This window comes from Ipomoea triloba, chromosome 5 (assembly GCF_003576645.1).
Source record: "Ipomoea triloba cultivar NCNSP0323 chromosome 5, ASM357664v1".
Taxonomy (NCBI): Eukaryota; Viridiplantae; Streptophyta; class Magnoliopsida; order Solanales; family Convolvulaceae; genus Ipomoea; species Ipomoea triloba.
In genome coordinates, this window is record NC_044920.1 from 23,462,352 (window position 1) to 23,486,655 (window position 24,304).

Consider the following 24,304-nt stretch of genomic DNA (forward strand, 5'->3'; position numbering starts at 1 on the left):
AGAAAATTAGAGATACCGGATAATGTATTGACTTAAAACTAGAGATACCGGATAAGGTATACCTACAATTCGGCAATGATAAATGCTTAACTTAAAACTAGAGAATGCTCTTCTTTTTTTTCCATACTACTCTAGTGCTCTAGTATTAACGCCCAGTAGGTTGAGACTAATTCAATTCAATTAAATTTTGGTTGAGTACGTCTTATTTAAAAAAGACTCTCTCAAGAGTGTTGTTACATACACATGAGTTTGAACTCTTGATAGTAAATATTTTATTTAGAAACCTATTATGTTAAGCAAGTTAGATATTATGAAGATACTCCTTATAAGGGCAAACCTACTCCCAATGTATACTCTCACCAAATGATGTAACACAGCCAGCCAAATATTTGATTTAATTTATTTATTATATTTAGCAGTCTGAATATTATAAAATGTTAAAAACTAAACAATCCTTGTGGCTTGGCTTGCAAGTTGCAAGGGTAGAGGGGGGCTTTCCCTATTCATTATTTTTGTTTATTTATTTATTTTTGCATTTCTTCTTCTTGAGGTAATTAATTTAAATGGACAGATTCTATAAGTAAAGTCTGGGAGAGAGTTCGAGTATATTGAAATGCAACAATTTAAAAACTTAAAAGTAAGAAAACCTTCTTTTTTTTTGATAATAATAATAAACCTTCATTAATAAACATTAGAAACAAATACAAGGTTCAATGGAATGTAAAGTCATTCCATACAATCTGACATAGAACTAAATTTTCTAGCTAAGCTAATAAAATTTAGATTCGCAGACTGTGTTACAAGAGAGTTTTGATCCTCATAGGACCTTAAAACTTTTGACGAGTGATTGATGGCCTTGCAGAATGTGTANAACTTTTGACGAGTGATTGATGGCCTTGCAGAATGTGTACAAGTCGACCTCTGGATGGAACAACTTGCAAACCCCCTGAGTCTTTTTCTTCTCACTGAAGTCCATTGACATTTTCCCCAACTGAAGGTACATAACCAGCCTTGTGTCTTTGGCCGGTTCATCAGTGGGTATCTTCCCGACTGAACTGATGTTCATGAGGGGTATATCTTTGTCGTCTACTTCGATCAGGATGAGTATCACACGAACCATGACCATATATTTCTTGAAGCCCTCCAAAAACAAACCTCGTACAAAACGTGAAGGAAAATAATAAACTGCAATAAATGCAGAGAGACAAAACAACAACAATTATTAAATGACAAAACAAAGGGTAAAGGACAAAGAAGTTAAGAACTCGAGACGCACGGGTCTCAAGGCTATCAACCTATTACCCTACCCCCTATTTTATTTATATATATATATATATATATATATATATATATATATATATATATATATATATACTATTTTAAAGATGGGAGATGGGAGGGAGGAGACGGCAATGGTGGTGGTGAGGTACGGCGGTGGCGGCGGTGGGATGGCAGTGCGGTGGCCGTTGGTGGAAGAGGCGCCGTGGTGGTGGAAAGTAGAGGTGCGGTGGTGGTGGAAGTGGACGGCTAGCCGGAGGAGATAAAGAAAAAGAAAAACGGAGGGGAGGAAAGGAGAAGAAGGTGGTGGCAGTGGTGGGTGAAGATGGAGAAGAAGAAGAAAAGGGAGAAAAAGAAAGGAAAGGAAGATGGTGGGAAGAGAGCAAGATGCCGCCTCCGCTATCCCGCAAAGTAAGCAGAGGCGGCAACCACCGAAAGGGAAGAAGAAGACCGGAAAAGTATAGAGAGAAGGTAGGGAAAAATTTTAGAGAGAGAAGGGTGTTTCCGGTTGTTTTTGTAAGAAAACCTAATGTCCCATTTAGTGTGCTAGAATTACATGAGTAAGGGAAATTCCAGCTTAATTGGTTAGACAGATAATTTAGTAATCACAAAATTTTAAATTTGACTCTCCGTGAAAGTTGTATCTTAACTTCTTTTAATTTGAGTTGGTTAGCTAATAGGTTAGTTTCAGTTTCGCTCCATCGTTATATTTTTTTCCCTTTTAATTATCCAGTTTAAAATTGTTATCCCTAAATTTCTTTACCTTTAAGACAAAGATCCTGTCTAGAGAATGTGGTTGGTCTTACATAGTTCTCATTCCCCCAAAATCATTTCTTTTCTTTTGTACAAGGATAGCCATTAGCCAACCTTACTATTGTGGATTGAGTGGAGTGCATATATATGGTGGCTTTTCCTGTGCCTCTACGTTAGTCAATGGCCTTAAAAAATAATGACTATCTCCATCAGCATTTTGCTTACAAGCCTTGCCATGCTCACCTAATGCCCTTAACAAACTGATAATCACAATCTGCCTGTCACCTATACACACTTCCATTTATATATCTGTGTTTTCCTTCTCAGTTTCATATCTCATCCCTGCAAATAACATCCATTTCTGAAGCCATTTGAGACTCTGAGAGCAGTAATGGCCAAAAACCAAGCCAGCTTCTTCCTTCTCGTCGCGATAGTTCTTTGTTTTGCTTGTTTTCCTTCCCAGGCTGCGATTAAAAGCTACCAATTCGATGTGAGTTGCCAGATTATATGCTTGTGCTTGTTGAGCTTTCTTATGTTTTTCTGGTTTTTGGCTTGAAATTTGTGTTTTGTGAAATTTTGCAGGTTCAAGTGAGTAATGTGAGTAGGCTGTGCCATGCAAAGCCTATTGTAACAGTGAATGGAAGATATCCAGGGCCTACCATTTATGCTAGAGAAGGGGACAGAGTTCTTATCAATGTCACTAACCACGCACAATATAACATTTCAATCCACTGGTACATTTAATTAAAATTGTTCAATTATGTGAAAATCATCTTTAGTTTCTGTTAATCGATCGAGTATAATAATGTGCAGGCATGGGCTGAAGCAGTATAGGAACGGTTGGGCAGACGGACCAGCATACATAACACAGTGCCCAATCAAGACGGGAAATAGTTACGTGTATGACTTCAATGTGACAGGGCAGCGAGGTACCCTGTGGTGGCATGCACACATTCTTTGGCTTAGGGCTACAGTTTATGGTGCAATTGTTATCATGCCACAACAGGGAACCCCCTTCCCTTTTCCCCAACCAGATAGAGAGGAAGTAATTGTTCTTGGTATGCCTGCCTTTTAATCCCTCTGAATTTTCTTTTCTTCTAGCAAAAATTGCATATTTGGTTATCTAAGTTATACTCGTAGTACAGACTTAACCCCTGAGTTATATGTTTGCATAAAGTGGCGATTTTTAGTCCCTCGGGACTATTTCTGCCACCAGTATGTCACTTTAGCTCGGTGGAAAAAAATACTTTTCCTCAGGATCCTAAGAATATCAAAGAATTAGTCTAATAACTAATAATATTTATATTTCACCAATTTACGAATATTATTTAGAATATTCACTTAAATTTAATAGAATAATATTTTAAATATCTTATTTAATAATTAAATAACATTTAAAGTAAAGAAGATGAAATAAATATTATATTTAATATGAAATAAATCGAAATAAAGAACGGAGTAACTAGAAAGATTGTTGTTATAATCACCCTTATTCTAGAGGGATCATCTAGAAAGCTATTTCGTTTTGTCTGTATTCAGACCAAAAGCTGACGTAGATGTTATGGGTAGAATTTTTTGAGAATTTTGTTCAGATCATAGATCTCGTAATTTACTCATTTCCATAAAGGAGCCGAATGAAACCAAAGTTTCATGCTCGGTTTTGAATTAGAGATGCTCAAAATACTGAATCGACGTCGACTATAACCCCTAGCCTTCCAAGCTAACGATGCGGGTTCGATTAAGTGATGGATTTGGTCCTTCAGGGACTAAACAGTCACACATATAACCAAAAACGCAATTTTCCCTTTCTTCTATACATAATCTGACAGACATTTGTGTTTATCTGATCTGTGCAGGAGAATGGTGGAATGCAGATGTTGAAGCAGTGGAGAATCAGGGAAACCAATTGGGATTACCCCCAAACATGTCGGATGCTCATACGATAAATGGAAAGCCCGGTCCTCTCTTTCCATGTTCTGAAAAATGTAAGAAAACATAAGAAAAAAAACATCTTAGGTTCATTATTTCTGCTTGCTGCTACCTAGGATGTAACAAATTTGTTTGTCTGGTGAGCCAGATACTTTTGCAATGGAGGTTGAGCAAGGAAAAACGTACCTTTTGAGGGTCGTAAATGCTGCCCTGAACGACGAGCTGTTCTTCGCATTGGCAGGCCACAGCATGACAGTGGTGGAGATTGATGCAGTCTACACGAAGCCATTCTCCACCGAGGCTATACTGATCGCGCCAGGCCAGACGACAAACGTCCTGGTTCGGGCTAACCAGGCCCCCTCGAGATACTTCATGGCTGCCAGGCCGTTTATGGACGTTCCCATTCCAGTGGACAATAAAACCGCGACAGCAATTTTTCAATACAAGGGCGTTTCACAGGCCGTCGTGCCAATTCTCCCCGTCTTGCCTGCACCTAACGACACGGGTTTCGCCATGGACTATAACAGGAAATTGAGGAGTCTAAACTCCCCGAAATATCCAGCTAATGTTCCCCAAACAGTGGATAGGAACCTGTTTTTCACAATTGGGTTAGGGGCTAATCCCTGCCCAACTTGTTTGAATGGGACTAGGCTCACTGCTTCTTTAAACAACATCTCTTTTGTGATGCCCCAAACAGCTCTTCTTCAAGCTCATTACTTCGACATGAAAGGCGTTTTCGCCTCGGATTTCCCAGACAAGCCCCCGACTCCGTTCAATTACACAGGGGCACCACTCACGGCTAATCTTAAGACGGCTAAAGGGACAAGGCTGAGTAAAATTGCCTTCAACTCTACTGTTGAATTGGTCCTGCAGGACACTAACTTGCTCTCAGTTGAATCGCACCCTTTCCACCTCCATGGCTACAACTTCTTTGTGGTTGGGACAGGCGTTGGGAATTTCAACCCTGCCAAGGACCCTGCAGGCTATAACCTGGTGGATCCCCCGGAAAGAAACACCGTCGGCGTTCCTACAGGTGGTTGGACTGCTATCCGGTTCAGAGCTGACAATCCAGGTACACAGACACGTTTATTACTATGCTAAAAGTTTACCAATGCTGACTTGGAGCCCTTCACTCATTCGCCCAACAATTCATAGTCAGGTGGTCCTGAACTTGGTGCCCTTCAGTCATTTGCCCAACAATCCATAGTCAGGTGGTGTTAGACTGGCCTTCACACCTCCACCCAACAATCTCCTAGCCACCTACTGTTAGACTTGGCCCACCTAGAAAGTCAGGTGTTAAACTTGGCCCTTCAGGCATCCGCATAACAATTCTCTAGCTACCTAGTGGTGCTGGACTAGGCTCTTCAGGCCTCTGCTAAACAATATCCTAGCTACTTGAAATTGGATTTGGCCTTTCAGACCTCCGCCTAACAATCCTCCAACTACCAATCAACCTATTGAATTTGGCCTGTTAGGACTTGAAAGGCAGGGTGTTGGGCTTACCCTTCAGATCTCGAAAGACATGGTGCTATAATTGCCCCTTCAAAAATCCACCCAACGGTCCCCTAGCCACCTAATGCTAGACTTGGTCCTTTATGTCTCTGCCTAACAATTCCTTAACCACCTAGTATTGGACTTGACTCTTTAAGCTTCCGCCAAACAAAACTGAACTCAACTAACCATTAATCCAATTCTAGTTTTCAGAAATGTGAGTGTTACATATATGGCTTTGAAATTTGGTGTAGGGGTATGGTTTCTGCACTGCCATTTGGAGCTTCACACAGGGTGGGGACTGAAAACAGCATTTGTAGTAGAAGATGGGGCAGGCCCAGATCAAACCATTCTGCCTCCACCAAAGGACCTTCCTCCATGCTGATATATATATATATATATATATTCTATATGAAGCATCTGAGGATGGATGTGTATATGCATCACAATGCAAAAGACTGCAGGAGGCAGCTTGAGGATCATTTCAGACTAATAACAAACAATACAGGAAATATTCGATTTCTTTAACTCAATTTGTTTGTAACTATAGAATGCAATAAAGGTCCACAAAAATGGAGAATGAAGAAGATGGACCAACATTATATTATTGTTTCATTTCTTATCATTCAATTTCCATTGTATTCGCAATTCATAATGAGTAAGGTGTGTTTAGTGTGCCACTATTTCAATTCATGTCACAATTTCCTCATCAGCCTATCAAGTTAGTTTACATTGATACCGTTAAGTGTTGGACTTAGGGGTGCTAGAATTAAATAAACATTTGTTAGGGAGTAAACATATAACTTAAATTAAATAATAACACAATAGTTTTCAAAAAAAATAATAATAATAACACAATACTTTTACATGAGATTCCGAAAGAAAAATCATGTATTTTTTGTTACAGTACCAAGTTAAAATATTAAGGGTTTTATTACTTTTATTGTATCATTACATGTACATGGTTGTATTATAAATAATATGAAAAGCATGTGGGTTGGCCTATGATACCGCATTTTCGCAAGCAAAAAAATGTAGGCCTTAACGCGCCCAATTACGAGGCGGTTTAGGGTTGACCAATGATTTTGACTTAATTTGACACCCCTACTAATAATTGCAACAACAAAAATTTCTTGACTTCTATAACAAGCAAACTAGCTGATTATTTCAAAATTAGAGGCATGGGATCAGGATCTCCGAGCTTCTTTTGGAAATAGAGATAGTTCACGATGAGGGGGCGATAATCCTATCACATAGAATGTACATGATTGAAATACTCTAAAGGTCGGGAATGGAACACTGCAAACGGATCTCAACTTTAATTCCAGTCAACAACAAGCTAAGTGCAGCAATCTCATCTCAACCATATGAAAATTCAGCACAATATTGCAATCTAGTTGGAGCATTGCGGGGTGTCCTGATGATCGCAAGTCCACTAATGGCTTTGTCGTATAAATTGGTAAAAATTTAATATCTTGGGTTTGTTGCAAACAAAAAGATAGCGGCGGTGAGGTAACATGGTTAGTTGCTCTCATTCGAGAACTTGGCTCTCATTCGAGAACTTGGTCTCACTATACTAAAACCACCCCAACTCTGGTGTGATAATCTTGATGCTACCTATTTGTGTCCAAATCCTATTTTTCATGACAGAATGAAACATGTAGAAATAGACTCCTATTTTTTTTTTTTTGTGACAAAGTAGCATCATAGGAACCACAAGTGAATTACATCTCAATCTACAAGTAGTATTAGAGTTAGGTCATGGGTTCAAGTCGTGCTAGGACGGGAAATGGTTGGCCAATAAGCAAATTTCTTGTTTGGTTGGAAGGAATTTGCAATTCCCTCTTTTTTCCCTCATTTTTACGAAATTAAAATCCATTATATTGAGACAAAATTTGAAATTAGAATCTCATACCTCCCATATATTCTAATGATACACATTTATATCTAAAGTGAACAATCAATATAAAAATATAGGCATATCCCAAATAACAATTGCATTGTATTATAGTTGACACAAATTTATTTGTCATTTAAGATTAATAATAATAATAATAATAATAATAATATTCCGTAATAATAAGTATTGAACATTTGAATCTTTATACTACTTATTCCTTTTTCAATTATGAACACCAAACACTTTTATCCCTACAAATCAAACACCCATATTCTTGCTTCCGGCCAAATTAAAGCTTCTCCATAATAATAATAATAATAATAATAAATAAATAAATAAAATCCCTTTTTTGGTGCAATATAATGTATGTTGTGTTACTTGTGCATATGCCTATTTAAGTAAATTTTGTATGGGACAGTCTCACCTGTAATATAAATGTAATACTTTTCTAATGCTCAACAAACTGGCAAATAAAAACAGAATTAAATTTATAATTAAAAGAAAGGGACTACAAGAATAAAATAAATTATTTTAAAAAATGTGAGAAAAGCTTACTTTTGATCCCTGACTATTATACATGAATCAAATCGAATAATTGAACAGCAAGACCAAATGTGATACAAATTACATAATCATGTACCAAATTAAAAAATTTTAATAGTAAGAAACAAATATGATTCATGTATGATAGTGGATTAGTGGAGGACCAAAAATGAAATTTATTCAAAAAAATGTTTCTAAATCCTTACAATCCTACAAGGATTTCAGAACAAAAATTCCTAAAGAAAGACAGAAAAATAATAAAACTTAACCCAATAGACAAAATAAAATCTTTAATTTACCAAAAAAAAAAAAAATTCTACCCCCAAAAGTAAAAAACAATTAAAATAAAAATTAGAAAAGTAAAAAACCGATAAAGCTTGGAGCATGCTTTCTCCATGTGATCCACCCGATACGTCAGCTCATTCAGCACTCTCGTCTGCGCTTTATTCCTCTCCCACAGCAACCTCATCATCCTCACCACTTCTCTGTTTCTGCTGTTGTTTTCATCTTCCCCAATATTACTTCTCATCATCACTGCCTCAACTCCTTCATTCTGAGCCGCCTTAGGAGGAGGATAATTTGTGACCTCTTCTGAAACAGATCTTCCCATTGATTGTGGTGCCTCATTCACTTGGCTTTTTTCAACATTCTCCGAACAATAATAATTAGCTTCTTCATCATCAACAACATGATCTGCTCTATTTCCGACATCAGTATGAGATTGATCACTCGGTGACGATGAATAGTCGTCGATAGTGACAACATGGAGGGAGTGATCAATGATTTCAGAATCAGAATCATCAGAAAAATCGTATACGACCTTATTAGCAGCAGCTTCTTCAGCAGCCTTCCTGATTACTACTCCGGAACCGGAATCAACCCCGCCGCCGCGAGCCGAATCTAATTTGAAGCGAAGAGACTTGAGCAGCTTGTTGGCGCGGATCTTCTCCCTCTCGTGTCGCCGCAACAACGCCACCGTTTCACTCTCCTCATTTTCATCCACCTCCACCGCTACCGACATCGACATCACTGCCTCCAACCTTACCAAGTAGACTGGAATCGAATCTGAACCACTTTCTGCACAAAATCAACACGCTTATAACGAGAGGGTCGGGACTGAACTGATAGCCTCCTAATAATGGGCTCTCCATCATATCGTCACCGTATTTTATGCTTTCAATTAGGTAGGTGGTTGTATTCTCTTTGAATCTGTATGCCCTTTTTTAAAAAAAAAAAGATATAGATTTTTAAAAATTTATGAGTATTTTATTCAAAATTTTACGCTCCATTTAATTTGTAATTAACTTTTTTAATGTTATATAAATAGACAAATTAAATTAAATTACTTAAAAATTAATTAAAATAGGTTATAAACCTTTCTAAAAATAATTAAATCTCTAATATATCTTGATATATACAAACATTAAAAAACACAAATTACACAATTAATAACCACATGCCAAAATTTCGGTCAGCAACAAGAATATTCAAAATATAAAACAGAACATACGAAAAAATAAATGTTAATAGAGACAAATTACTTTGATAAATAGTGTTATCTCTCCTAAAAGTGAGAAAGACAACTTTCTTATATTTATAAAACTATAACACTTTTAACATGATGTCAAAAAGAATAAATACATCTTTAAATAAATAGGGTAAATTCCCAATCATAAAAAATTATATTTAAAAAAAAAAAAATTGGTAGGGCAGCCTACCAAAGCATCATAGGAGAAATATATACACCGCTATACTGCTAGCTATAGGTAATAGATTGTCAAAACCCCAGAGGCCAGGCCTGGATAGAACTGAAACACCACTAAATATAAACCTAAGCTCTCAAACCATTTCACTAGTGTTTCACTCATAAGGTTAAGTGAAGAAATTGGAGTCCAACCACAAAGGATCAAGACACAAGTGTAGAGACATCAGCAAAATAACTCTAACAAGGTATAATCAATGAGGTTTTAAGACAACATCGAAACCTTCATTCAGTTCAGCAAGCTAAATCAAATTGCAGAATTTAATATGAGATCTGAGGTAAAGGAAAGCATCTAGAAGACAGAAATTAGAGATCAAATCTTAGAAATTGATAACACCAAATAAACATTAAACACTGTCTTCAAATGTTGCATATCATTGGTTGAACTAGCACTACAAAGGGCCTAATTTGAACCTGATGCAAAGCTATTACAAGGGATTCTCAATCCCAAGCTATATGACTTTACTCCTTGTCTTGTTTTGCAGCTTCTTTGATCTCATCACCGTCATCCTAATCCAGAAGCAAACAACATAAATAAAAACAATTAGTAAATCCAATAATCTCAACAAGAAATGCAGAAATATTGATATAAACAAAGACCCGAAGATTTACCTGCATGTCCGAAGTCCACAATGTGAGGTTATCACGAAGAAGCTGCATAATCAGAGTGCTATCCTTGTAGGATTCCTCTCCTAGTGTATCCAGCTCTGCAATTGCCTCATCAAAGGCCTGTACTTGGCGAAATAAACCATCAAAACAGTTTCCAAACAGGCCCATGAATTCAAAAGAAAATCACTAAGCCAAGTTAGACACTAGAAAGCAGACTTTTTTCTTTTGAAATTTGTTTTTAAATATTCAAATAGAGGCAATCAATTTGATAATTTTGATAACATAAACCTTTGGAGCAGATCCTGAACACATCACACTAATTGAAGAGACAGATTACTGCAGTGTAGCCTACTTGGACGCTAGAATGCCGTATTACTTAAAATCTTCCTCTGAAATTTGGTTGTAAATATTCAAACAAAAGTAAAAAGTCATAAATTATCGATCACCTGTTTGGCGAGATTGCAAGCACGATCAGGAGAATTCAAGATCTCATAGTAGAACACAGAGAAGTTGAGAGCAAGGCCAAGACGAATCGGATGTGTAGGAGCAAGTTCAGTAGTGGCGATTTCCTGAAAAGGGGGCATTTGATTTGCAATAAGATTTCAATTTCACGTTTCAAATCAAAGGACACGATCTATGGGACTCTATAGCAGCATTTGCATAAACTTATAAATTGAATTGAAGAGATTGATAAAAAAAAACGAGAAATGAATTCTTAACCCTAACCCTAGCGGAAACGAACCTGAGCAGACTTGTAAGCGGAGAGAGTGTTCTCAGCAGCCTCTTTTCTCTCGGCTCCGGTCTTGAACTCAGCCAAGTATCGGTGGTAATCACCCTTCATCTTCAGATAGAAAACCTTGGAGTCGCCGGAGTTAGCGGAGCCGATGAGTTTGGAGTCGAGGAGCCTGAGGATGCCGTTGCAGATCGAGGTCAGCTCTGACTCGATCTTAGATCTGTACTCCTTGATGGAGGCGACGTGGTCGTCGTTGCCGCGGCTCTCCTCCTTCTGCTCGATGGAGGAGATGATACGCCAGGAGGCACGGCGAGCGCCGATCACGTTCTTGTAGGCGACGGAGAGGAGGTTGCGCTCCTCAACCGTCAGCTCCTCGGCGCCGTCTGCGGCCGCCACAACCTTCTCCATGAACTCCACCATCTCCTCGTAGCGCTCCGCTTGCTCGGCAAGCTTCGCCATGTACACGTTCTCCTCGCGTGCCGATGCCATTGATGCGTGCCGGTGTTTGTGTGTGTGTGTGTGTGTGTGTGTGTGTGTGTGTGTGTGTGTGTGAGAAAATGGAAGTTCTTCAGACAGAGAGAGAAAGAGAGAGAGAGAGAGGGGTATTTAGGAATTAGGATTGTCCTGTCTGTCTGTTTAGTGGGATTTTTGTGGGAATCGTGAGGGAGAGCAAATGTGGGCCCAGAGAAAGCGGTGCGGCAACTTGCATGGCATTCGGCATTTGGGCTTACTTTCAATTTTGCTTTTCTGCCCAATCTCTGCACTCCTAATTCCTAAAGTCATAACCTTCGTGATAAAAGATTTTTTTTTTATTTTTCCCCTTAATATTGTACATTTTATATTTAGTCTGTAACTGTCAATTTTTCACATTTAGTATGTAATTATTAAATTTCTTTCACATTTAATTTTGTTGATAAATTTGCTGATCAACCTTAATTGAAACCTTCCACCTAACACTTATGTAAATTATTTGAATTAAAGTAGCACATAAAAAACTAATAGTATATTGACACCCCCTAATTCTTCTGTTGACATTTTAGTTAATGATATAAAGAAACTACATCTACAATAAGTAATGTAGTGTTCCATTATGCTAAGAAATCTGCGAATCGTGTTGTCCACATTGTTGCTCGGTAAGTCGTTTCTGTGTCAGATTGCGTGTAATGAATTGATATTCTGCCACTTTTTCTTGTTGACGATTTAATTCATTAAGTTATTTCGTTCAAAAAGAAAAAAGTACCACATAAAAAAACACAATAGAATAACAGTGATTTTAGAGTAATTGCTGATAAAAGTTAAATAAGATTGATAAAATTTGACCAATAAAGATTAAATGTAACAGAAAGTTCATAATTATGCACAGTATATGAAAATTTAGGTAATCAAGAACAAAAAGCAGAAGTATAATAATCGAGGAACCAAATGTGAAAAAAAATAGAAAGTAAATCACTTGTCATGTGTTTGATTTTTAATAGAGGAAGAAAGCGAAAAAAAATGATTTATTTTTAAAAAATTAATCAGAGATGTAGTATTATTTTTAAAATGTCAAAATAGGATGTGTAGGGAGAAAAAGAAAGAAAGAAAAGAAAAGAAAAAATCTAGAAGCGAAGGTGACGTGCCCAGATGGCTAGATGCAATGCACCTTTTTTTTTTAATATTGACAATCACTATGTTCAATCAAATTGTAAATATTCTCACACATTCACCGAATTCGTTCACTGGACAACTTGTTTATTAATGAATTGTTTGATGATCAGATTATTGTCATTCAAGAATCTCTCAAGGACTAAACCTCAGTTTCTTTCTAGTCATCTTTTTGTCGTTTCTATGTTCTTTATATCACTTTTTCTTATTCCCAAATAATAAAAAGAAACTATTATATTTTATTATAATTATACCTCATTTTATTAAATAAATAAATAAATGGAAAGAATAATAATTGTAATAGAAATATTCCTCTTTGGAAAAGAGGTGGTATCTTAAATCACTATTTGAAAAATCTGGAAATCAAATTGTTTAACTATAAATAGAGCGAGAAGGGAAAAGGAAGTCATTAGGAAAACATAGTAGATGACAGATATTTTCATGTTTACTTTCCTCTTCCTAGTAACCAAAAAGCAATAAATAAATCTTGTGTAATAACACTTCATTATGAAACTGTTTAATACATTGTATGCGCATAAAAGAATATGACAATTTAACTTTAAAATAAATTACATATATCACATGAAATAGTATCACATAAGACTTAACTCATCTCATAACAGATTGTTAACGTTGTGATTTATGCCGTGCTTAATGCATATGGTTATAACAAAATATGTAGTAGTGGAAGACAATATCAATATGGCATGACTGTCATCATCATAGCTACCACATACACTGAAAAAGGAAGCCAAAAGGCATGGATGAAATGGTACACCGTAAATGCAGAGTAAATGGCACAGGTAAAAACCAAAGAAATGGTAACAAAAAATTTCTGAATTGATGAAAATGCTGCTACAGATCAGTGTGGGTTCACTAGTAAACTAGCTGGCTAGTTATTATAGATTGTTTTCTTATCGAAAGAAGAAAAACATCGTGTAAATTGTTTGTAAGCAGCACCTTATTGTAAATTGTTTGCTTATCAAAAGAAAATAAGCTGTTTGTAAGCAAACACCTAGGTGCTCTCTATTTGCAACTAAAAATAAAACTAAAGAAAAATAGAATCAAATGAGAAAGCTGCAAAAGAATCATTCCAAATAGAAAGAATGCACAATGTCCAATCAGTATATCAGCACCAACTGAGAAAGCTACCTGTTCGCCAATACAAGTCCTGGACGAAAATGCAAAGCATAATTATAGTAAAGGCAGAATAAATAAATCACACACACACATATATATATGGATGCATTCGGACATTCCATCTTTTTTATTCGTATTGAACCAATGGTCCCTTCAATCAGTGGAGAGGAGAGGCATTATAGTATACACGCGATTGGGTATGTTTCGACAAACTAATGGACAAAACAAAATTAAAAAAATATGGTGATTTATATCAAAAGACAGCAGTCAAAGCCCCATATGCCATCCCAAAAAGCAAGCCAACACAGTTAAAAGTACACTTTTGCATGTCTTCCAGATGGACCCCTTCAGCCATCAACAGAACAATTCATCTAAGATATAAGATCAGATCAAGGGACATAACAATCTAGAGTAAAAAATCCTCAACTTCTATCAAAAGAATCAATTTGCTTTGAGGTTGCCTTAGAGGAACAAGTCCTTTCAATAACAGGGTATAAGTTTTGATGGTCAACAAACCAATTAAAATCATGGCATAATACCAATTCATAAATCCAGATAGGAGCACGTATGGGATTTTACCATGACATTAATCCATTATTAAGTGTAAATGGACCGAAGATAACTGGTAAATGTAACAGTAGAACTTGTCTTTCATTTCACAAACATATTAGTTAACTGAAAAATAAGTGGGAGGTGATTACTGATTTTAATACATTTTCAATTTCATTTAGAAAGACAGCATTTCTAATGCCATATAAAATTTGAAATGTCTTCTCTAAGATGTGAAAGACATATTAACAAGTTTCCTAAGATGGACCCAAGATAATGAGTAAATGTAACAGTAAAACCTGTCTTTCATTTCACAAAAATGTTACTCGATAATTAACTGAATAAGTGGGAGGCAATTACTGATTTTAACACTCTTTTTTTCAATTTAATTTAGAAAGACGGCATTTTAAATGCCATATTAAATTTGAAATGTGTTCTATAAGATGCGCTCTATATTTCCAACACATTACTAGAAGTCAAAGAAAAACACATTTATCTAATGTGATTTTTCTGATTCAGAAAACAAAATGAAAAACAAATAAATAAATAAAGAGTTCATTTTTAATCTCCCTAGTACACGATAAAAACATATGTGGTATTTTGAATAGAACACATGAACTTTAAGCATTATATTGAAAACATGTGAGAATAGAAAATGCACAAGAACACATTCTGTATTTCCTAGGTATTTCACAAATTCCAAACAGAATACATTAACTTTAAGCATTCTATTGAAACCATAATTAGCAAATATATTTTCCAAAATATTAAAAGCATGCTTAAGAAACACAGAAAGTGCATTTGACAAATGTGGTCTTCGCTCTGCAAATACTATGAAAGTTCCTATAAAAGCATTTTATAAGAAGGCTCTCCTAAGGAATAGAAACTAGTATGAGCTTGCATCAACAGCATAACTAAACAGGAAAGACATAAAGATACTAAAAGCTATTCAGAAAACAAAATTGTATTTAAAAGTACATGTTTGAAAATGCAAATTCTAATACTATGGTAATATTAATTTTCTTAATAGCATATTATATATAGCCACAAAGTTTAGCTTCTTGAAAAGAAATGAAACAAGTATCAAAATAGTTGAAGAAGATAAAAATAAATAAATAAATTCATGTGCAGTGATCAGTTGTAATAACTCAACAAAACTAGACTACTTGAATTGTACTTTTGGGTGACGAGGAAACCTCCAACCACTACCCGAGGGTTTGCACCGGGTAAAACCCTCCTTGTGACCCTAGGAGGTAAATCAGCCTCCAACCAACTTGGCTAGGGTTGCCCCTTTACTTGAACTGTACTTTTCAAACCATGAGATGAATATAAAGTGTGACAAATGTGAGACTTAATATAATATCAAATAAGAACCAATAAATAGCAACTTCTGAGACACAGAGAACTTCAAACTGGATTGAACAGAAATAGTTAAATGAATTCAAAACCAATACTTATGATAACAAAGACAAGTACTGTCATAGATTGACAAGAAGCATAATGCATGACAAACTAAGTTTAGTTGTGTAGGATCTCAATGGCAAAGATGAAATTATGCTAAAACAAATCAAACACAAAATGAATAATAAAAAATCATACTCAATTTCAAACAAGACTAGTACGAAATTGAATACCTGCTTAACGATTTTGGAGACCAAGGAGAAGGTTGTTGCCTTTAGGAAGGTACTGAACATTAGGAGTCTTGGCCAAGGTGGATGCGATCTCCTTCGAGGCCTCGATCCTCCTGAGCTCTATTAAACCCATGCCGGCAGCAGAAGTAGCATCTGAAATGAGTTTAGCAGACTCACTCTCACCTTCCGCTCGAATAATTGCGGCTCTCCGCTCTTGTTCAGCCTTCATCACAACAAACTTGGACCGCTCCGCTTCCTGCTGAGCAACCTGCTTTTGTTCAACGGCTTTGGAGAACTCCGCACCATAAGACAAATGCGTTATAGCGACATCATCGAGCACAATGTCAAAATCCTCAGCTCGGCGAATCAAGCTCTCCCGAACCAAAGCAGACACGTGGGGGCGCTCCGTCAGTAGCTGATCGGCATTAAACTGAGCGACCACGGATTTAAGAACCTCGTTGCCGATCGAGGGAAGCACCTTCTCGTCATACTCTAACCCCAATGTCTTGAAAATATTAGCGAGATGGCCGACCTCGGGGCGGGATAGGACCCGGAGGGTGAGATTAACCATCTGCAAATCCTTTGTTCCAGAGATTGACGAGAAAGTGTGTGGCCTTGTGCGGATATCAAAGATGAACGGCTTCTGTAGCCACGGGACCAGAAAGTGTGTCCCCTCGCCGACAGTCTCGTCGATCACACCACGGAACCGATCAAAAAGCACGGCGCGTTGGCCGCCGTCGACAGTGTACATCGCGGAATTAAGCACCGTCGCGCCAACTCCGAAGCCGAAAGCGGCCCGAGCAATGCTGGTGAGAAATGAAACCGCTTGTTGGCTACCCATGATTGAGAACGAAAGTAGAAATCGGAGATTTAGGTAGGGTTTTAGCTCTGCAACGTCGATGGGGTAAAATGAGGTGTATTTGAGCCGGAATGGATTCCTCCCCAAGAATTAACATTTCGAATTCCATTTATACCATTGGAGCATAGGATTAGTTTGTTTGGTACTTTTATCTACACCCACTCTTTAGTTAAATTGGAGGTTTTTTTCTTTTAATAAAAATAAAATAAATTAAAACGATCATAGTAAAAGTATATTATTTTTTATAACATAAGTTTCTCGATTTTGTCAAATTATACCTTAAATTATATAAATTCAAGCCTATGAAATAATATATTAAGTCATCTAATTTCAACATTGAACACCGACCTCGACCATTGTTTTTAAATTTACCAAAAAAAATTACTCTTATGATCAACTGAGTTGTTCATACAAGCATATAATAATTTTTTTTAGGCGTTATACATTTTCTTTTAAACATAGTATATGCCCTCTGCAGCCATTGTACATTTTATTTTTTTTCTGTACACATAATATATGCCATTTGCATTCATATTTCCCTTAGATATGATGGCATGTTAGCTATTCAGAATAACTTGTTACATCAATAAAAATTATTAGGCTTGGGCAAAACGGTTCGGTGTAACCGAAGAACTATAGGTTCAAAGTTTAGAAAAATTGATAGGTACGATTTTACCGAAAATCAAATCAAACCATTTTTAAAATAAAAATATATTATATATAAATAATATAATAATTAATAACCTCAAAGGCTCAAATCCCTCAACCCTTTTTCAGAGTTCAGACCTCACGCTCTTAGCTTCTCACACTTACGCTGCAGTCCGCCACCGGCGACTCTGCGTTTCCGCCCTCCGCCCACCGCTGCCACGTAGCCCGCACCGCCGCAGCCACCACTCGACTGAACACGAGGTAATGTTTGCCTGACTATTTTGAGTCTTTTCTACTTTGTAATTTACAATAACCACCGTAAAATCCATAAATCATCATCATCCAAATGTGTCAGGATTGCAAGTGCAGTTGATTTGAATTCTTATGTCATTTCCATTCCCTATTTCTCCCTTTTTAATGTGTTTATCGTTATTTGTTAATTGTTTTTATTGTATCGGAAGATGAATACATTCTAGGATTTAGGTTTATGAAAGTGATTTCTCTGTTTTTAGTAATTTTATTTTTTAAATTTCTGTGCTTTTTTAACTAATATTCTTAAAAAAAAAAAAAAAAATACTGTCCAATTATTACATTAGATGAAATCAGTAATGGGGCATCAAGATTACAATGCACTGAATTGCAAGTTTGATTTTGAGTGCTATGGTGGTATTGCTGCCAAACCTCCAGTGTGTGTTTTATGGTGAATGGGTAGCCTCTGTCATTTCTTCATCAACCTGATGCAGTTCCTCAGGCTGATCTGAAGCCCAGTCTGGTGTCATTTTATCACCTTTTAGCTATTTTTAGCATTGTGTTTGTATCAAGATTCATAAGCTGCTCGTTTTGATTCTCAAATTGTTTTGAGAATGTTCAGATTTATTTCTGCCTAGCAGATGCTTGATGAAAAGCTTAAAAGAATATACCAATTACAAAATGACGTTTACAATGTGCCCCAAATGTATGATAACTCTGTTGCTGTGTTTTTAACTTTTCTATCCAAATACTTTATTACTATGCAAATTCTACTTATTGTTGATGTATGGGGGAGTATGAACTGGTTTCAGCGAGGACATGAGGAAGTTTTGTGGTGTGTTTTCATATTGTAGTCTTGTAATCAGTTAAATTTAAACCTACATGGCTGTGCTTTTTACACAAAGAATAATTTGGAGTAGCGTGGAAAAGTTGGGAATGATTGACCTGATATCCATTCATTGTCCTAGGGAGAATTAGTGCAGGACAATGTGACTTGTAGGTAAACAAGAGAAAAATTTAGGATCCATTTTATCAGAATGCTCCTTCCATTTTTCTGTTGGCTTTATATCATTAACTGGACAACTTAAATTTATTATTGTGGTACTTTAACTGTTTCCATCTCATGGATAAGAAATCTTTTGGCTATTTGTACATGAGTGCATGATCTCATTGGTATTTATTTTCTATGTTGCAGGGTGCAAAGATATGGCAATTAGTTATATGCGGTCATTAAAAAGTGTCGTCATCCCCAAGGAGATTGCTGGAGTAATTGGCTGCAGAACATTTGCTGCCGGAGGTGGTAAAAAGAAAGGCTCTAAAGGGGGTGCAGCTGCTGATGCTCCAAAGGTGTCTTCACTCAGCAAAGAAGTCAAAGCAAGCACGGTTGTCGGTGCTAATATACTCAAGGATGGAGCGGACCCTAAAGTCTTGCCTGACTCCGAGTACCCTGAATGGCTGTGGCACTTGCTGGATAAAAAACCAGCACTTAGTGAGCTAAGAAGGAAAGACTTAGAGACACTCCCTTACGAGGACCTCAAACGCTTTGTCAAGCTCGATAACCGAGCAAGGATCAAGGAAAATAATTCTGTTAGGGCCAAGAACTAAGTGTAGTCAACATCAGTCCTTTCTATACTTCAATGTTTTGTTGTCATGCATCATGAAAGATAAAAGATTTTGTATGAATTATGATGGTTGAAATTACTTCAATGTTTTGTTGTCATGCATCATGAAAGATAAAAGATTTTGTATGACTTATGATGGTTGAAATTTTGCTGTGTTGAAGTAGGCAACACAAGCGTTTCTTTTCTCATTACAATGGTTGAGTTTCTTATGTGCTGTGGACAGGTGCTTATGGGATTCACACATGATGATTTGTTATGTTCACAGTTTTGTTGGCTCACATTTGTTGTGTTTAAAGGCATTCATTTGGCACTTAGTCTCTTTTATTTACAGTCCAAGAGCATGCCAAAGTGACATTAGTGCATTTTAGTAACCATTAGCAACTACTTTAAGAATATATATGGTGTTTAGAGCATCTCAACCCAGTGGTTGAAACAAAAAGTTGAAAATATTGGGTAAATGATATTGTACAAGTTTATTAATATCATAGATGAATGGATGATTCATTTATTCCAACAGAGTACTCTTTAAGGACAGTTCGAGTTTCATAGTTCCACCCATCTCTGCTCACAAAGGGGCAGCCGAATGAGAATTAAACAGCTTCGTTACCAGTCACAACAAGATGAATGATAACAGACATTCCAATGGTCACTTCAATTCACAGCTAAGTATAGGATCTCGACATTGTAACTTCTATGATCATTTACTACTTGTCATCGGTTAACTGATCCCTATGCTTTCTTAACCATGACCAAAGATTCCTCGAGAAAGTTCTGCAACAGTGATGCATAGGTGGAGGGGAAAGTTCTGTAGTGGTCTACATGAGGAGATGTACCAAAGTTGAATGATGACACTTTTCTCCCTCTCACTGACTGCTCTTTGATGAACAATTCAATGGACTGATAAGGAATGACCATGTCTGATGTACTATAAAGATAAAGTTGAGGACAAGGTGGCTGGTCATTCATGAGAGTAGAAATGATCCTCACCAACCTCCTATTCAAAGAAAAAAACAAAACAAGTCGAATCAAAAGCCTTGTATAGTTTTATTAAACTTTATGGGAACCTTTTGCATAATCCCCTCTTATATGGCTAGTTGATATACTCTTTGAAATAGCAGAAATGGAAGATATTTTCAAGATTCATTGAATTCTTACCGATTTTCATTTGGCAAGTTCAGAAGAATAGAGAAAAGTTTTTCAAATCCATCTAAAAGCAAGGTTTCAACGAACGAAGACTTCTTTTCTTGTATTTTTGAGGAATGAGAATTCAATTCATTCCCTTCTCCAGGATCTACTAAAGAGCTACGCTTCTTCAGCAGTGCCACAGTGAAGCCTGCTGCCCACACCTACCAATATTCAACATTGAGTTATTATTAACAGGTTGTTTCTCTGTGAAGTACAAAGTAAAAAATAATAGTCCAAACTCCAAATACAATGTTTCCAGTACATAATGCACACTAGTTTAGACAACATACTAATAATTACTTTTCTTTTGCTAAGTAGACATTAGTAACAATTAGAAAAGAAAAGTTCAGGAGAAAACCTCTTGAAAGATCTATCTAATGTCTCGAATTGAAGCAAACATCAAATATGGACAGCAAGTTGTGGGGTAAAAAGAGAAACAGAAGGACCTGAAGATTGTAAATAAGAAATTTCCTTCTAGACCAGCTACTTGGAGTTTAACAGATTATCATTTAATATTCCAATGCCAGATGACCAACCTTAAACATTAGAATGTAGTTATACTAGAAACATTAAAAAGCCCCACGTAGAGCTCCTAAAAACCAATTCTCTCTCATCCTCTGGTTAGATCATGAAATGACAAATGAACAAGATTGTTATTGTCAAGTAGCTTGCTTCCAGATTCAGCATAACATAGAAATACTACACCATAACAAAACAAAAACTTGGAACTTGTCCCTACACAATTGTGCGTTACTTAAGAAGATGGAAGCAATAGACTGAAACATGCTTTGAGCAAATTAAGCTTAACTCCATTTTTAGGCACACCTAATACACCAGTTTATAACTTGGGCAGAAAGTCCATGTCTCAAACTCCTAAAAATACACCTACACAACAAGATAATTAATTCCAAGCGCACAAAATAATATGTTCCACAAATAGCAATTGATCTGCATAAACAAATAAAACACCTTCAAATCTATTTTACAAGACCACCATCTACTGCCTGCCATACCCAATGATACCAGCACATGAACTGGTAGGGATTTCCAACTACGTTAAACAAAAAAGTAGAAATATGCAAAAAGACACACTAGTATATAATTTTCTAGCAAAGCAATCTCTTATTTGTATCAGATATCATCAGTTCTGCTTTCCTATTTTGAGGAACCAGAATGCCTGTACTGTAAATCACAGGGAATATTGTGCATTAGAGATTTCAAGAACAGACCTTGGGGTCTATGTGTGGGTCTGCTCCTGAATCAACAACACATCCCTTAATTTTATCCAATAGATCCTTTCGGCCCCGCCAATTATCCAGAATGGCACCATATCTGCACAGAAGACAAACAGAAAACTGTAAAATCTGTAAGAGATCAAGATCCCAATCTAAAATCAGAACTGGCTGCATAAGCTTCCCAACAAGGTTAGAGACTAGGAGTATAATCATTTATCATTGAGCCATTGACTCAATGTAATCCTATTATAACCACTTGCAAAAGAACTAAAGAACCAGAGATTATTAAGAGAGAGAGAGTAAGAACAAGACAGCCAAAACCAAAATCAAAATTAAGAGCCTAATAAATCAACCTACGTAAGCCAGCCGGTATTGCTGAAAGTATGGAAGATCAAGGCCCGTTCACGGCCATCCTCCTCTGACTGAGACACCCACGATGCGAGCTCACGAGCCATTGATGCAACCCTCTCCTCGAGTTTCCTCGCTAAATCGAACGAAAGGACATCTCTCACCGAAGTTACGAAAGTAACCGCGTGAAAACCCTTGGAATTATACAACTCCACGTACCTCCTCAAGTGCTTAGGCTTGGACCCAAGCCAACCCAGCAAGACCACAGTCACCACCGGACCCTCATTTCCCACACCCCGAATTCCGCGCCCCTTTTCGCCATCCGAAGCGAAATGCCAATCGAAGGGCGCGCCTTTGGGGTTGGAGGAAATACGGGCGAAACGGTCGGAGGAGAATATGGAACTGAGAAATTGCGAATGGGAAAGCGGCGGGGATGAAGGGATTGAAGGCAAGGCGTTCGACGATTTGCCAATATGGAGGCCATTGTACATGGAAAGTGAGAGACGGGATTCTGAAGCTGGGCGGTGACGATGTGGAATTGTGGAGATGTGTTTGGGGGAGAAGCTGTGAGAAGGGGTTCGGAGGAGGAGAGCGACGGGGATGTGGCGGTGGGGGGAGCCGGCTAGTCGAAGGGTGATTTCCATCGCCGTCGGCGATGTGATCAACGGAAAGGCGTTGCTTCAGTGATAGTTAAGCCGATGTGAATAAGACTTTGGCGCGACTGCTCTGCGGCGTCGTTTCGAACGCATCATTCATGCCATTGCCGAATACTGGAACAAGAAATTGAATTTCTGTAGAAAACAGAAAAGAGTTGGTTTCTTATGCAGTAGAGCTGTTAGCTGGACCAATGGTACGACAGTTTTGTACGTTAAAACATAAAAATCTACTCCAGAAGAAGTGGGGAGTGCCCGATAGGGAATAAGCAATTGTGTATACAAGTGTTTTCAGATGATAAATAAATTGAAGGGGTTGTCAAAAATAAAAAAAATAATAATAATAAAAATGGAAGACACATAATTTATTAATTATTGACACATAATATACTTCGTTGGATGTAGCTCAGGATTTTCACCGTTTGACACAGTGACTAATCCCTAGCTGGATTGTAGACACCTATATTGGGTGAGATAGTTTGCAACATATAATAAACGACATATTATATGTTTGCACGTAATTTACTATGTGTATGTATTTGACATATTATGTACCTTCAATTTATTAACAAAAACATAATACATTAATTAATACATATAATCTGAATGTCATACTGGATCAGGTCCAGAGTATAATTTGTTGAGAATAGGGATGACTAGATGATATTAGGGACGTTAATGACACTTTTCATTAGTATGCATATTATAATAATATCACTTCTTTTCAATAAAATGAAATTGAATAAAAGTTTCGCGTATTTGAGTGCATATTATGCAATGAAACTATAGTTATATCGAAATGATATTGTAGTTATGTTGTAATAAAACTATAGTGTATATAAAATGAAACTGAATAACAGTTTCACATATTCGAGTGTATAATATCAAATGAAACTGTAATTGTGTTAAAATGAAACTGTAGTGTATATAAAACGAAACTGAATAACAAATTCACATATTTGAGTGAGTCATTTCCATTTGTTGTCCTATTGTTATTGGGACATTGCCAATTTTAGTGCACTTCGTTAATTTTTGCCACATTGCGGCCAATCTTATTTAGTCCTTGCCACTTTTAGTCCACTGTTAAAATTTCTGTCAAATGGTCATTCAAAACAGGGGTATTTTTGTCTTTTAATGCTTTAGTCATCTCCTTTACCCTAAGCTTTGGTTGACGGAGGAGTATTAAAAGATCTTACACCTCCGTCCATATGGAACGCCGTTTTAGGCTTCTTTAGGAAATTGTCGTCTTTGCTGTGAAACTCAAAGGTCTTCGCGAGCTCTCTCTCAATGTCGAAGCTGGAAGACGGCGTAGCGATGGAGATCGCGGTGGGCGGAAAGCTGAAACTGTTGCCAGACATGAAAGTGGAGTTAGCCCTCGACAAATTGCTGGAATTCCTGGACAAATTGGAGGGCGCATAGACTGAGAGGTGGAAGACAAGCATTTGAAAGCTCTCTGAACCAAATCATCGAACACGCAATGGGCGTGCTCGAGATCCAAGAGTTTCATAGCCTCAAAGGAGAGTAGATTGCAACTCGTTGTGCC

At 37.0% G+C, this 24,304-nt stretch overlaps 5 protein-coding genes across 5 annotated transcripts; 2 read left to right on the forward strand and 3 right to left on the reverse strand.

Moving 5' to 3' along the window:
• Positions 1-2,370: 2,370 nt before the first annotated feature.
• LOC116021121 (laccase-11-like) lies at positions 2,371-6,160 on the forward strand. Its single transcript, XM_031261732.1, has 6 exons — positions 2,371-2,521; positions 2,614-2,765; positions 2,845-3,089; positions 3,888-4,016; positions 4,109-5,032; positions 5,706-6,160. Exons 1-6 carry the CDS (start codon positions 2,423-2,425, stop codon positions 5,834-5,836), a joined length of 1,680 nt encoding a protein of 559 aa, XP_031117592.1. The 5' UTR covers positions 2,371-2,422; the 3' UTR covers positions 5,837-6,160.
• Positions 6,161-9,935: 3,775 nt separating this feature from the next.
• On the reverse strand, positions 9,936-11,613 carry LOC116019869 (14-3-3-like protein 16R). The gene is made up of 4 exons (XM_031260227.1): positions 11,008-11,613; positions 10,712-10,834; positions 10,269-10,385; positions 9,936-10,166 (listed from the first exon to the last, which is right to left on the reverse strand). The coding sequence occupies exons 1-4, from the start codon at positions 11,485-11,487 to the stop codon at positions 10,119-10,121; spliced, it is 768 nt and encodes a 255-aa protein (XP_031116087.1). The 5' UTR covers positions 11,488-11,613; the 3' UTR covers positions 9,936-10,118.
• A 1,848-nt stretch (positions 11,614-13,461) lies between these two features.
• On the reverse strand, positions 13,462-16,881 carry LOC116019868 (prohibitin-3, mitochondrial-like). The gene is made up of 2 exons (XM_031260226.1): positions 15,966-16,881; positions 13,462-13,813 (listed from the first exon to the last, which is right to left on the reverse strand). Exon 1 carries the CDS (start codon positions 16,801-16,803, stop codon positions 15,970-15,972), a length of 834 nt encoding a protein of 277 aa, XP_031116086.1. The 5' UTR covers positions 16,804-16,881; the 3' UTR covers positions 13,462-13,813; positions 15,966-15,969.
• Positions 16,882-17,584: 703 nt separating this feature from the next.
• LOC116020607 (54S ribosomal protein L37, mitochondrial-like) lies at positions 17,585-19,531 on the forward strand. Its single transcript, XM_031261076.1, has 2 exons — positions 17,585-17,730; positions 18,914-19,531. The coding sequence occupies exon 2, from the start codon at positions 18,925-18,927 to the stop codon at positions 19,321-19,323; it is 399 nt and encodes a 132-aa protein (XP_031116936.1). The 5' UTR covers positions 17,585-17,730; positions 18,914-18,924; the 3' UTR covers positions 19,324-19,531.
• A 258-nt stretch (positions 19,532-19,789) lies between these two features.
• Positions 19,790-23,002, reverse strand: LOC116021269 (transmembrane protein 53). Its single transcript, XM_031261894.1, has 4 exons — positions 22,118-23,002; positions 21,755-21,857; positions 20,496-20,686; positions 19,790-20,334 (listed from the first exon to the last, which is right to left on the reverse strand). Exons 1-4 carry the CDS (start codon positions 22,750-22,752, stop codon positions 20,070-20,072), a joined length of 1,194 nt encoding a protein of 397 aa, XP_031117754.1. The 5' UTR covers positions 22,753-23,002; the 3' UTR covers positions 19,790-20,069.
• Positions 23,003-24,304: the final 1,302 nt, after the last annotated feature.

Bases quoted from the DNA above. Each gene is read 5' to 3' on its own strand.
- LOC116019869 (XM_031260227.1), bottom strand. From the start codon at position 11,487: ATGGCATCGGCACGCGAGGAGAACGTGTACATGGCGAAGCTTGCCGAG. The intron at 10,835-11,007 runs GTTCGTTTCCGC...CCCCCTTTTCAG, and splicing joins CCGCTTACAAGTCTGCTCAG to GAAATCGCCACTACTGAACT. The intron at 10,167-10,268 runs GTAAATCTTCGG...CTTCTGGATTAG, and splicing joins TGTGGACTTCGGACATGCAG to GATGACGGTGATGAGATCAA.
- LOC116019868 (XM_031260226.1), bottom strand. From the start codon at position 16,803: ATGGGTAGCCAACAAGCGGTTTCATTTCTCACCAGCATTGCTCGGGCC.
- LOC116021121 (XM_031261732.1), top strand. From the start codon at position 2,423: ATGGCCAAAAACCAAGCCAGCTTCTTCCTTCTCGTCGCGATAGTTCTT. The intron at 3,090-3,887 runs GTATGCCTGCCT...TGATCTGTGCAG, and splicing joins AGAGGAAGTAATTGTTCTTG to GAGAATGGTGGAATGCAGAT. The intron at 5,033-5,705 runs GTACACAGACAC...AATTTGGTGTAG, and splicing joins GTTCAGAGCTGACAATCCAG to GGGTATGGTTTCTGCACTGC.
- LOC116021269 (XM_031261894.1), bottom strand. From the start codon at position 22,752: ATGGAAATCACCCTTCGACTAGCCGGCTCCCCCCACCGCCACATCCCC. The intron at 20,687-21,754 runs GTCTGTTCTTGA...GAATATTGGTAG, and splicing joins ACCCACACATAGACCCCAAG to GTGTGGGCAGCAGGCTTCAC. The intron at 20,335-20,495 runs GTAAGAATTCAA...TTCTTTGAATAG, and splicing joins AACTTGCCAAATGAAAATCG to GAGGTTGGTGAGGATCATTT.
- LOC116020607 (XM_031261076.1), top strand. From the start codon at position 18,925: ATGGCAATTAGTTATATGCGGTCATTAAAAAGTGTCGTCATCCCCAAG.